This window comes from Spodoptera frugiperda, chromosome 6 (assembly GCF_023101765.2).
Source record: "Spodoptera frugiperda isolate SF20-4 chromosome 6, AGI-APGP_CSIRO_Sfru_2.0, whole genome shotgun sequence".
Lineage (NCBI taxonomy): Eukaryota > Metazoa > Arthropoda > Insecta > Lepidoptera > Noctuidae > Spodoptera > Spodoptera frugiperda.
The window spans coordinates 2,863,276-2,876,127 of NC_064217.1; the positions used below are offsets into that span (position 1 = coordinate 2,863,276).

A 12,852-nucleotide genomic window follows, 5' to 3' on the forward strand; every position below is an offset into this window, starting at 1 on the left:
CTAGGTTTTAAGTTTCATTTCTGGACTAAATAGATTTTCACTATCCATAATCCGTGACATTCCACTACGAGACTAAAAACCTCTTCTGTATAAAAGAACTTGTCATCTCCACACTTGGGAAGCGAGTTGGAGTTGTTCAGGTTAATCAGTGAGCGTTACTACAAAAAAGGCGTTACTGTCCAATCTATCAAATGTGTCGTCTCCAAATTAGCGTTTTTTTTTTATTTAAGCGGAAACCATCAAATGTCTTATCTCGCATTGGGCGGGGCGAGAGGGAGTGTCAGACTGTTACCGACTAAAAACCACTCGTTCCTACGTCTGTCCTTCAAGCCGGAGCCCCGGTAAACGCTACCGCTTGGTAGTCCGCAGCTCAGAAATTTAATGCAAATCTTTAAACATTTTTGATTTGTCCTTTATCATACATGGACCTAATAAAAACAAGCAACGAATAGACACAAATAATACAATTACACTAACCACGCTTCGTAGGATTTATGCCTGTAGTACGTAGCTATTAAGGCTGCAAACAGCATACGTACACAAATAGGTAATGTTCACAGCTCGCTGGTGGAGGCTCAACAATGTTAGCTGAAAGCAGTTACTCTTTATTTGACGCTCCTACATGGAGAGACATGGACTAACCACACACATGCACGTATTTAAGCTTTCAAAATTTAACCTTATTGCTCTGTTTTAGTTCATTACTAAAATGGTCGATTGAGGATTTGAATTTAGGGTATAATTTGCATTAAACGTTTTGCGTATCAAATCATAAATGTTAATTATCATCTTCATCGGTCAAATAAAATTTTAAATTTAACTAGAACTTCCACTATTTTAAAATGTAAATCCTCAAATACCACTGCTTTTTTTTCAGGGGGCAAACATCCAACGACTTCTCCCACCTTGAGCGTAGCAAAGGGTGTATCAGACTCTTACTGACTAAAAGCCATCCCTCCTACTCCTGAGCCGGAGCCCCGATAAACCCGCTAGGTAGTCCGCAGCTCTTAGCTCCGTTAGCATGACTGCTTCGTAGAACAAGAAGATGGTATCCTAGTCTCCTCACTCCGCACCATGGACTGAACCAATGCTGGAAGCGAAAAGGTCACCGTCGCCGACCACATCCCTAAAGACACAGCCCATGCAGGGCACAACGCCACTTGATTTTTTCACCTAGCAAAAAGAAGATTAACACGCAGATCTCATTAAAATTACTCAGATATACAACTACAATAAAAAATTCATAAGAAAAAACGATTTCAATTCAAGACTAAAGCAAATGCTGCTAAATTATTCTAAACACGTTTCTTATTCTACTTTAATATTTTATTCTTGAGACTTGACAACGCTAATAGTTACGTCTTCCATAGAATTCTAGTGCTTACAAAATGTTTATAAAATATATTTCACAGTAATTCATTTATGATGGAATTCTTGATAAGTGTAGGTGTTCAGTTTATCATAGAATTTATGTTGTTGCTATTTTCCGGGATTTGGTAAATTACATTAGTAGGTACTGAATTTCAATCAGATTATACTGAAAGTCTACTTTTTGGAACTGTAACCATAACAATGTTGTTTTGGAATTTTATTCATAGAAAGGTAGTTGTTATTTTATTTTTTTTATTTTATGGAGCCGGTAAACGTTCAGTCGTATCACCTGATGGTAAGTAATCGCCGCCGTGGGTATTGGGTTGCCGGCCAAAAGGCTGGCAACGGGGCTTAGGAATTTAAGGGTTGCGGGGGAATCGAGGATTGGGAAGATTGGGAAGGGTGAATTGGGCCTCCTGTCACAACGAAACATAACGAAAGCGTTGTTTCACATCGGTTTTTGGTGAAGTCGTGGTGGTATCACTCCGGTCGCGCCGGCCCATTCGTGCTAAAGTTTGGCTCTCCCACACTTGAAATTGTTATTCATATTAAAATGAACAGTCTAGGAAAAAAGGAATGAAGTCGAATGGAGCCACACAGTTTTGTAGTATTGCTAAGTAGCACCACACCCTGATACATTACACAAAGTAGAAGAACACTTTTTTGTTTGTAATTACTAGGCCGGACCTCTACTAATCTATTTACAACAAAACTCTTAAAGTCTAGACAACTAATAAAAAAAGGTAGGATTAATGTAAATAAGTACTAAATACCTAAGAATGTAAGCTAATTAGAAGAATAATCGGAACGTAAAAGTTTCAAAGATGGGCAGAAGTAAACTCGTTAAAGATTAAGACACCGCTGTGTAGCACGGTAGCACCTGATAACTTTACTGTTCTATGGACCGTTCAAATGAGATTAGTTAGTGGAGCTAGTACTTGCCACGTGCATATTAAATATTAAAATTTTCTCTTATAACATATTTTTCACAGGCCAACAGCTACAGAATTCAATAATGTCACGTAATAAAAACCAAAAAGTTTCTAACATGTATCGTTAAAAGATGATATCATTTCATCAATAGTCACATGACAGTATTTCGTCAAACTAAAACTATCTACCAATACCACTTAATCCTTTATTCATTAAACCTCATCCAAAACTTATAGCCAGCTTAGCAACCATTCAATTTATAATCAGAATGGTCACTATGTCAGACTTAATCAACCACATTAAGATTGACACATCGCCGACCGCAATCTATTGGTTAACTAGCTTTCGCTACGGGTTTACTGGTAGATAATTTGTTTAACATAGATAGTGTTAACTGACAGCTTCAGTTTAGTGGTGAAACATAAGTGATAAGGACAAGATCCTGTTTCGGGATGTGTATTTGGGATATTCTGATTTTCGAATTCTCAGTAATGGTAGATTGAGGTAGACAACTGGCATTAAACAATGAATTGTATTTAAAATCTGTGTGTTATTATATTTATATTTACTTTTTTCTTTGAAATGAGAAATCATTATAATTATGAAAACATTATTTTGTGCGTATAATTTACCATGTGTTCAACAAAGTTTGGTGGCTTGGCATGGTTTTAAAATGTTGGTCAGCGAGTGCAAACGAGGCACAGTTCAAAATACAATGACTAGTAGGGTGCCAAAAAGGGTTACGCAAAGAAAATTAGTGTCGTCAGCAGTTCTTTATTACGTTTAAACTGTTTTACACATTAAAATTGGCTTTAACTTTGTTAAGGTAATCTTTCTTATACCTATATATTTTTGCGATATTTTATTAATTAAAATCCAAAAATTTATCGTTGACTGTAAAGCAACAGACTAGTTCAACAACCTTACACTTATATCATTTACTCTAATGAAACACTAAATAAAATACCCACTAACATATTAAAGAACTAGAATAGGGCATGACAACTCATTTTACCAGCAACAAACAAAACAACGAGTGCTCCACGTAAAATTATTCATGCGATGACGAAAAGCTAAACCCATTTCGTTTTCCAACCCACACAAGTCCCAGAGTCATCTAGTTGCCTTGTTTTATCTGTCTAATTAACACTATTATCCCAAACTTATATCACAAAGAGAATGCCTCTACTACACATTGAACATAAATACTTGATGTGCAACAGAAACAAAGCCAACTAGTCTCATTGCAAACGGGCAACTTTGAAGCTACAATTGAGCGATTGATGAATAACCAATAGGTGTTGCTACTTCGCGTCGTGTTTTGTTGTTTATTTTATTTCGTTATTATACTAAACTATAACTAATAAAATACCTTTTTGGCAATTAATTAGTCGCATAGATCAATGATAATATCATTACGTAAACAAAACCATGAATCACAATAATATTTGTATTCCATAAGTTGTAGACTTAAATGATAGCTTTAATTTGATGTAATTTTTTTGAAATGGAAAACACGAGTTTTGCCGTAAATTTTTATTCAAATGCTTTTGTGAATTTTATTCTTAACATTCTTGGTTTGTTGTAGTCGTTGGCAACTGTCGGGCAATATTTATGTCGCTCGTCTGTTGCCACACCGGGATCCGCATCGAGCAAGTCCAAGGCTTTTCATAATTTATTAACAACGCTTTTAGCCCTGTAATTAATTAAACGTTTTAATTAATTAGTCGTCACTTACCCGGAATGACTCGATATATTAAAATAGTGATGATCAATTTATCTTAACGTTTTTTTAATAGGATGTCGGTGTGTTGCGGATATTGAAAATTTGTTCGACAAGGAAATTGGAAGATGGAAAATTCATCGTGACTTTGTGTTACAGCATACAAAGTTAATTTTATATTGAAGTATTTTTCTACGTACATATTAAATATACTTTCGGACAGTTTTTCAGACCCATTCTGTGTCTTTTTTTAACCTCGAATTGGAATACTAGAGTTTGAGAAAACATCCTCAAAAACATGTATTTCTCTAATTAACTACCGAAGTAAATTAAGAAGCTCTAAAGAAAACACAAGCATTCTTAAATAAGGCTAGTTACTGCTGGGAGTTGCGCTGATATTCCTCTCCAAACGATTTTCCAAAATGAGGTCGAATGCAGCTATAAACCCCGTTCTATACTGTGGGTGAAATTGCATCATTTAGCTATTTTGAAAGCCCGTTACTTTAGCGTACTTACGCGAAGTAATTTTGAGGCGCCTCAGAAAAGATATTGAAGAACTTAACATAATAATATTATCATTACACCATAATATTGTTTTTTTTTTGTGTCCACATAACATTAGATTTTTTGGTTGATTGATCTGATATAACATTTACTATTTTAAAGATCCTACTTTCATATATCTAGTTCAAGAGATCGCTAACACCAACACCGAATAAACAGAGTCAATGTTAAGCTCTGAATCGAATAGAGAATACGACGTAATGCCAAATTTAAATTACTTCATTTCAAATGCTATTTTGAGACCAACGCAGTTAAACTCAAATCGCTTTGTCCAATACCGACCTCTTTGCTAATAACGGAACCTATTTATTACGAGAAACTTAGTCACCAAGTCACCATTTATAATTCTAAACTAATTTAAATTTAATTAAGGATTAGAATGAGCACTTTTGAATGTCAAAAGTTACTAAAAGCAAGGCGTCAAAAAGCCCTTTACCGGTTCCCGGTATCTTGGCTTTGACTAATTTACATTAGATACCGGGAATAAATACTACCCGTAATAACAAATACTGGGAAACAGAATTGAAAATATTTCCTAGTGGTAAGCTTGTCTGTGGGAACCATGAGAGCTATACCTATAATAGAATTCTCCAAATAGAAATAGACTTGATACCCTATACGTAATTTTATGTCCTGTATTGAATAGGGACAAATATGACCAAGATATTTACAACTTAAAATTAAAAAGAAATAAAAACGAACTTAATGCAACGAAGAAGTAATCCCCTTCGGTGTCGTGGCAGCATTGCTACGTTGAATGGCAATTAACCTTTGACCAAAGTAGCAACCAACCCTTTAATTGGTAAAGGAGGATGCAAATCCTGGTTCCACCTTCTAATAGCTATGTTTGTTACATCATTGGGTAGGTAATTTTGAGCTGAATAAAAGTTTACTATGGCGCCAATTTCCAAATTTAGTTCATTCAGAGTTATCCTTTATTTAACATGGCAGTTTTGGTAACACACATAGCTATTGGAAGTGGGACCAGATTTCATAGAAACTCAGGCATCCTCCTTTGATTAAACTTACTAAATCTTATCTTCATTTTTATGGAATTGAAGCAAAGGAGCAGTTATACAACTCACGGACATCCATAATGTAAGCATTTGTTTCACATTCATAAATAAACCACATAAATCGCTTACAGCTATCTCCAAACTATCTATATCACAAGCTAATTACCTTAATATCAGCATTTAGGCTATATAATCTACAGCAGCAATATATCAAGGTATAATGCAAATGTCTTTGGAAAATAACAAATGTGTTCATATATTACTAGTGGCCATCCATAACAGATTGAGATTAGAACTAATTGCTGGCATGATGTAATACTAACTGATATTAGGATGTTACTATCTGTTGTTTCAATTACATAGGACACTCTAGATCCTAATTGAATCATAATCTGTATGTGATTAATTTATTTGAGACTGTAAAGATGATTGGAATTTTATTATAACTTTCGTGAGACATACTAAAATAACATACATACATACATAACCTCACGCCTGTCTCCCATGGGGGTAGGCAGAGACAATGGAACGCCAATTGCCACGGTTCTTACACACTTCTTTCGCTTCATCAACAGTCATCAGTCTTTTCATGCATGCTCGTCGGTTAAAGGTTATACTAAATTAATTATTATGTTATCGTTTTGCTCACGTAACTGTTTGACGAGGAACTCGACTAGTTTCACACGCGCGGTGACTGTCGCACTACTATTTTTGTGTGTCGCGGGATGTTGCTCATGAATTTGAGCCTTTAGCATGGCTTGAAACTAGTCGAGTTCCTCGTCAAACAGTTATGTGAGTAAGCCGATAACATAATAATTAATGATTGGAATTACTGGATAATAGTGGTATTCTAAGTATTGCTTTAGATTTTATAAGGAGGGTCGCGACTTTTCTGTTGAATTAAAATCGCGGATAGGCAACACATGGCAAGTACATGTTATTTTATGATATAAAAAATCTCTTGTGAAAAAGAAAATTGAATAAACTCTGAGGCTAAGCGTTCGGAAACTGTGGTCAGGTTTTGATTGTAGAACGTTATTTCAATGGGACTAATAACCGGCAAAATGCGGGTGTATTGTATAAAGCTGTACCTTTGTATCAACAAAAACAAATATGTCGTCATACAATTTTGATGAATACAATTAAGACCAAATAATTGCAGAATTAATGTCATCTTAAATTCATAATATGAATTTACGTTGAATACTGTAAGTGAGATCCATTTCCTGTTTGTTAAGGAATCATGCCCATGAAAAGGCCTGTACAGATCTGTTAAAATAAAATTCACCTGCAAATAAGTAATTCATGTAAATTAAATTCGCAACCGAATAAATAAATTGATTCGGTGATTGCGGTAGCATCAAAAATTTATATTAAATATCCATTACTCCACGTTCCATTATAAAAACATTAAGTTACAAATTATGGTAATATCAAATTCATATTTAACACACTCTGTATAGTATAAACCCGTGTAACCTATAATGGTGATTTTAAGAATTCTCATTTTAATTTTTATATCGCGTGCTTCGTCTTTGGAGTTTTCTCTAACTAAAACTGCGAACAATTATGTAAGTACGAGTAACCTTTTTGTTGGAAAAGGAGAAATATTTTAATTATAGCACCTCAGTTTTCTTTAAAGGTCGGCACAGGTTACATCATCGTGATCGTAATTGTATTTAACCTCAAAATGGTTATTGCTGAATGGACGTCTTGAGATGGCCAGTAGGCCCGCCCAATGACTAGATCGGATTAGTTGGAAGTGAACTGCATCTAGCATTATTAAAATTATCAATAGGAATCATTCTCTCAATTCTCAAGTCTCAATCAACGAGTAACCTTAGTACTAAAGTTTAATACACTTAACAAGCACTGCACGGTGAGCTTGCACCTCGTGGGCGACGCGCCGTAAGCACACTGGCAGCTCGCGGTAGCCACTATTTGAAACAACGCCGTGCCTGAGCCGAGCCGGAGCCATGCTTGTTAAAGGTGTCTTGACACGAGCACCTAGCTTTACTGACAGACAGACGGACAACTCAATTTAACGTTTAACGATTAATTAAAATAAATGATTTGACTTTTACTTTAAATTTATTTTAAATAAATTAAAACATTTTTTCAGGGACCTTATATTGTTAAATTCTACAACTACAAGATGTGTTCAGGACCTCGATCTAGAAATGTGACCATTTCTACTTCAACCCTCGATATTGGCGAATTTGGTGCTATTGCGTCTTACAACTGTACATTCACTGAACCAGCAAAAGTGGAAGAGGTAAGAACTATGGTATAATACAAACTAATATCTGTTGCAATACTTCTTTGCTGTCGTTTCTAATGTAAATAATTGATTCTCTTATCATATTTAGTTTTTGGGAAAATCATCCAATGTCTTCTACGTTGGACGAGGCGAGGAGAGTGTTAGACTCTTACTAAATTTAAACCACCCTGTTCCTACTCCGGCTTTTCGACCCGGAGCCTCGGTAACTCGCTAAGCAGTATGCAGACCTTAGTCTATTTGGTCTGCTTGCCCTTAAAACTCGCTAAAGAAAATAAATATACGTAAAGAATTTCTTAAAAGAATATCCTATAGACTTGTTATAATAATCTCAATTGAGTTTACAATTCAACTGCTGTTAAGATTAATTTATCACAATGATTTTGTGGACAAACAAAAAAACTTAACAGTTATAAATATTCCCATTTTACAGTTCAAAACCATAGTATGGAATGTGAATGGAAATCAGAAGAATATATTATGGAATTACAAGGTGAACAAGCCGTGCCAACATTTCGTGATCAGCGGTATTATGAAACAATACTTCCCTACTATGCGTAACTGCGTCGTTCCACCGGTATGTATAGAATTTATATTTGGATTGTGAACCTAAGCTTTGTTTACGTAGGCGCTATTTTACAAATGCTTTGCTACCAAAACTAGCTGTGGTAGAGCCATGTTTCGGCACGAATGGGCCGGCTCGACAGGAGTGATACCACGGCCTCACTGAAAACCAACGTGAAATAACGCTTGCGTTGTGTCCCCCAAAAGGGCACTTACCCCCAAAAGGGCGCTGATTGCTTACTATCAGATGATCTGTCTGCTCTTTTACCGGCTTATAACACAAGAAAAGTTGTTTTATTAACAGTGAATGACAGTCCATTGCTAGAATATGAAGTCTTCACTAAAAAGGAATTTTCCATAGTTCCATACTGAACAGACGTTTTGAACATCACATATTTTAAAATTAACTTTCTCTTTTCAGGGTGAATATATTTACAAAAGCAACTACACTGATATTTCGTACAAATTCTTTGGGAGCTCGTTTTTCTATGGGGACTACTCTTTCAAAATGAACGCCATGGCGAAGCAAGGAAACATTATGTGTTTACAGATCAACGCTGTGTTTACCAAGAAAAGTATTACGTAAACGTTATCAAATAAATTATATTATAATAAAAAAGATAATTTCATTACCTATCCCAGCTACTATCGGGTAAATTTTTTACCCAGAGAATGAAATTAAAATAAAAGAAAATTGAATATTTCTATCCATTTTTTCCTTTCAATAACTAGGTTATCTTGTCTCTTTTAACAAATATCCAAATGACTTTTGATATTTTGTCAGTCTATGAGAGTCTTTGCTAGTCAGCAGCTCACAACATCTGCCGAAAGTTCTAACCAAGATATTTGTATAACATTTCTCAAGTTGTGGAATGCAGATAGCATTAACAGTCACTATATAAAATTTTTACATCCAGTCGAATCTATTCAATACTCAGTGCTGTCCAGAAATAAGTAAAAAACGCTAGAGGTAGAGAAACCCACCCAAAATCCAGTCCAAAAGGACTACTTAAAGCCCAAACCCAAATTCCTATTGTTCAGCCTTGATTCACGAGGCATCGACATAGGAACTACAAAGTTTGATAGAAAATTAATTTCCAATAATATTTTTAAAATAGCTCTAGTGCAACCAATGAATCCAATAACGAAATGAATGCGACTAAAGTGTGTACATAATATGAAAATTGTAATAGCTTTCTGTTTACTGTTCCAACAGCGATTGGTAAACACGATTCTACCACAGCGTTCATGATTTGCTATGATATCAGATTGTTGATCATTATTGATATAAACGCCTTTATCAAAATCTGCTTAAAATTTTTGAGGTTATATTTGCGAAAAATGATATTAATTTCTACATACCTATCTCGATCTCACCTTAATTAATCCAAGTAATAGGTTCAATAAGGTCATAATATGGGTGTCATATCATAAACTATCAGGTAAGTACAGGTAATTGTTTTACTAGTATCTAGCAATCCAGACATAAATACTACCAATATCGGCATTAAATTGGAAACGTAAATAATGATACTTTTTTTTAAAAGCATTCATCATTATCATATCAATTAAAGGAAGTCTATTGCTGAGCATAAGCCTCCCCAATGACTTTCTGGCAGATTTCTGACAGATAGGCTGGTTGGAAGCGGACTGCATCTAGGGGCTTCCTGCGACCTCAAATTTGGACGTCTAGCCACTAAGTAAGACTAATTCTACTGATTTCAGGATTAATGGTGCTTTAGAAGAGAAGCTTAATCTATACTGTAAAAGTCCACCAAAATAAGTGAATACATCCATTAATACAACATTATAAGTATTCATCAAAATTACATTAAGTTCTGCTCTATTACCATAATCAGTTAATCTAACCACTTCATCCAAAACATTGATATCAACAGCACTTAATTCAACAGCTTCATTAAATTCATATTATGTATTGTTATTTTCAGTCCTTGCAATATTTTGATCCATAGCTGTTTTGCCCATTATTTCTTTATCATATTCAACAACTAACGTAGTCGTGATGTTGGTTGTGTCTCTATTTATATTGGTTACTGTATCACACTATGTGAATTCAATACAGTTTTTGATGGATGGACCAAAAAATTCTGATACCTATGTAAGTATGTAAGGGATTTTTTTATTTTATTTTTATGATTCTGTTTTCGTATATTAGCCGATTTTAAACATAAAATTAAGAAAATGAAGCTGATTAAATTCATAATCATCATCATCATCATATCAGTTAAAAGACGTCCACTGCTTAACATAGGCCTCTCCCCTAAAATCTTCCAGATAGGCCGGTTGGAAGTGACTTGCCATTGCTCGTTAATTAGTTTTAAAAATGTTTTTGTTTCAGGGACCTTTTGATGTTAGTTTTCGATATTTCAAACCATGTCCAGATATAGAGAACACTTTAGCAAATATTACAACATCATTGTATTTGGATCAAAATGTGTACAAAGGAGGAGTTAATCTGACACTTAATGATGCGGCCCGGATTGTTGAAGTTTGTATTCTTTCATTAGACATTATTTTTTATAAATTCAAAAAAAAAATGTTGCTGGCCTACTATGGATTTAAGTTCTTGTTATTTAAAAACTGTAGAAGTAATTTCTTGACCATCAAAAGTAAAAGATTGTAGTTTTTATTCTTAATTACTTATTTTAGATGAAAGTGGCCATCCATAGTTTGAAGAATAACCATAAGAAGCTAATATGGGACTATTCTATTGAGAAACCTTGTTTAAATCGACTTGTGGCTACAGCACTGAAAAAGTATGTTGATCTGCGTAGCTGTGTTCTTCGAAAGGTAATAATTTTTTATGGACATTTTGTATTCTCAAAGATAAGCGAAGCGCATGTAATGCCCCAAGTGTTGCAAGTGTCCGTAGGCCACAATAACTACTTACCATCAGGTTGGCCGTGTGATTTCTAGCCACTAGCCAAAAAAAAAAAGATAAATATACGACTTATTCTTCACATTTTGCAATATACCTTAAGATCAACAAGACAAGCTACCTTCACTTGCCTTTTCGAGGTAAAATCAGTTGCAATTTTTTCATTAAAAGAAATAATTAAGCGTAATAATTTATCGTCCATTTTCTTCTGTTTACAGGGCTACCACAGCACTTTTGTTAATTTCTCAGAGTCTGTGAAAATTTTCTACGGCTCCTCATTTTTTTATGGAGAATATATTGCAAAGTTCACTCTGTACTCAACGAGAAAACAAGTCATACTTTGCGTGACTGCTGATGAAATTATTGTTAAAAAAACATAATTGACAAATCATTTGAAGTTATACCAATAAAATAAAGTATGAAGAGGATCTTCTTTGTATTATTTAAATGCCATAAAGTCAAGTATGATAACAATTTATAAATCAATCGATTTACATTTTTTTATGCTACCAGCTTCTACCAGCGGCTTCGCCCGCGGTCCCGAGAGAAAAAAAGTGTCCTATATGTTATTCCAGACCATAACCTACCCCTGTTCCAAATTTTATCTCGATCCCTTCAGCCATTTTGACGTGATTGAGTAACAAACATACACACAAATATTCGCATTTATAATATTAGTAAGATTATATTATAGTATGCTGATAACACACGCTTAGATGGTTAGAGTAGGCTTAGAAATAGACTTCTAAGTGTGTGCTTCAACAATATGTGAACAAACATACTGTACTGTAGATACAAAAAGTGTTATACATTTAAGAGAAAATCTCAAGAATTTTATTTCAAATCTTAGTTACAATAACACAAAATACAAGTTTAGTTTAAACGATGTAACAAAAGAATTAATACTATTACGTGCCTACGTACGTTTTATACAAATACTAGGTACATCTCAAAATAATTTCATAAATCTTGGATACTCACGTGGAAATGTATTGTATAGCTAAAGGTTATAACACAAAACATTTTTAGTAATCCTTATTCTCGTAGGACTTAAATCTCATACCTTAAGGGTGCTTTTCCACAAGAGATGTTCTATGCTACGTTGCTATAAATGCGTTTGGCTTCCACCAATCATATTCATTGGTACACATAGCTTCGCACTGGTGAAAACAGCCTCAGCCCAGCTTTGTTTTTTTTTTATATGGAAAGATGCGTGCTATGGATGGCTTTCGTACTGTCGATACATCGCATACTCGAGCTGCGCATCTTCATACTGTTACTAACGGAACGGAACGGAACGTGGAAATGGTCACATATTATCGATGGAAACGGTCACATAGTATCAGTGGAAATAGCTCTATGCTAGTGCATATCTGTATAGCACATATCTGATGGAATAGCACCCTTAATCTTATACCTTAAATGTCAGGTTGTTTCTATATTTTGACCAGATATGACTTTTATTATACACCTTCAAATCCATCTATCTTATTGACTCCTTGGT

At 34.6% G+C, this 12,852-nt stretch overlaps 2 protein-coding genes across 2 annotated transcripts; both read left to right on the top strand.

The window, feature by feature from the left end:
• Positions 1-7,064: 7,064 nt before the first annotated feature.
• LOC118267885 (uncharacterized) lies at positions 7,065-9,035 on the top strand. The gene is made up of 4 exons (XM_050694481.1): positions 7,065-7,178; positions 7,730-7,882; positions 8,319-8,462; positions 8,871-9,035. Exons 1-4 carry the CDS (start codon positions 7,092-7,094, stop codon positions 9,033-9,035), a joined length of 549 nt encoding a protein of 182 aa, XP_050550438.1. The 5' UTR covers positions 7,065-7,091.
• Positions 9,036-10,412: 1,377 nt separating this feature from the next.
• On the top strand, positions 10,413-11,728 carry LOC126910798 (uncharacterized). The gene is made up of 4 exons (XM_050694482.1): positions 10,413-10,568; positions 10,809-10,958; positions 11,120-11,260; positions 11,567-11,728. The coding sequence occupies exons 1-4, from the start codon at positions 10,473-10,475 to the stop codon at positions 11,726-11,728; spliced, it is 549 nt and encodes a 182-aa protein (XP_050550439.1). The 5' UTR covers positions 10,413-10,472.
• Positions 11,729-12,852: the final 1,124 nt, after the last annotated feature.

What these genes read in the sequence shown, in the direction of transcription:
- LOC118267885 (XM_050694481.1), top strand. Translation starts at nt 7,092, where the DNA reads ATGGTGATTTTAAGAATTCTCATTTTAATTTTTATATCGCGTGCTTCG. An exon ending in AACCAGCAAAAGTGGAAGAG is followed by an intron (nt 7,883 to 8,318) that starts GTAAGAACTATG and finishes CCCATTTTACAG; the next exon opens with TTCAAAACCATAGTATGGAA. An exon ending in GTAACTGCGTCGTTCCACCG is followed by an intron (nt 8,463 to 8,870) that starts GTATGTATAGAA and finishes TTCTCTTTTCAG; the next exon opens with GGTGAATATATTTACAAAAG.
- LOC126910798 (XM_050694482.1), top strand. Translation starts at nt 10,473, where the DNA reads ATGTTGGTTGTGTCTCTATTTATATTGGTTACTGTATCACACTATGTG. An exon ending in CAAAAAATTCTGATACCTAT is followed by an intron (nt 10,569 to 10,808) that starts GTAAGTATGTAA and finishes TTTTTGTTTCAG; the next exon opens with GGACCTTTTGATGTTAGTTT. An exon ending in ATGCGGCCCGGATTGTTGAA is followed by an intron (nt 10,959 to 11,119) that starts GTTTGTATTCTT and finishes TACTTATTTTAG; the next exon opens with ATGAAAGTGGCCATCCATAG.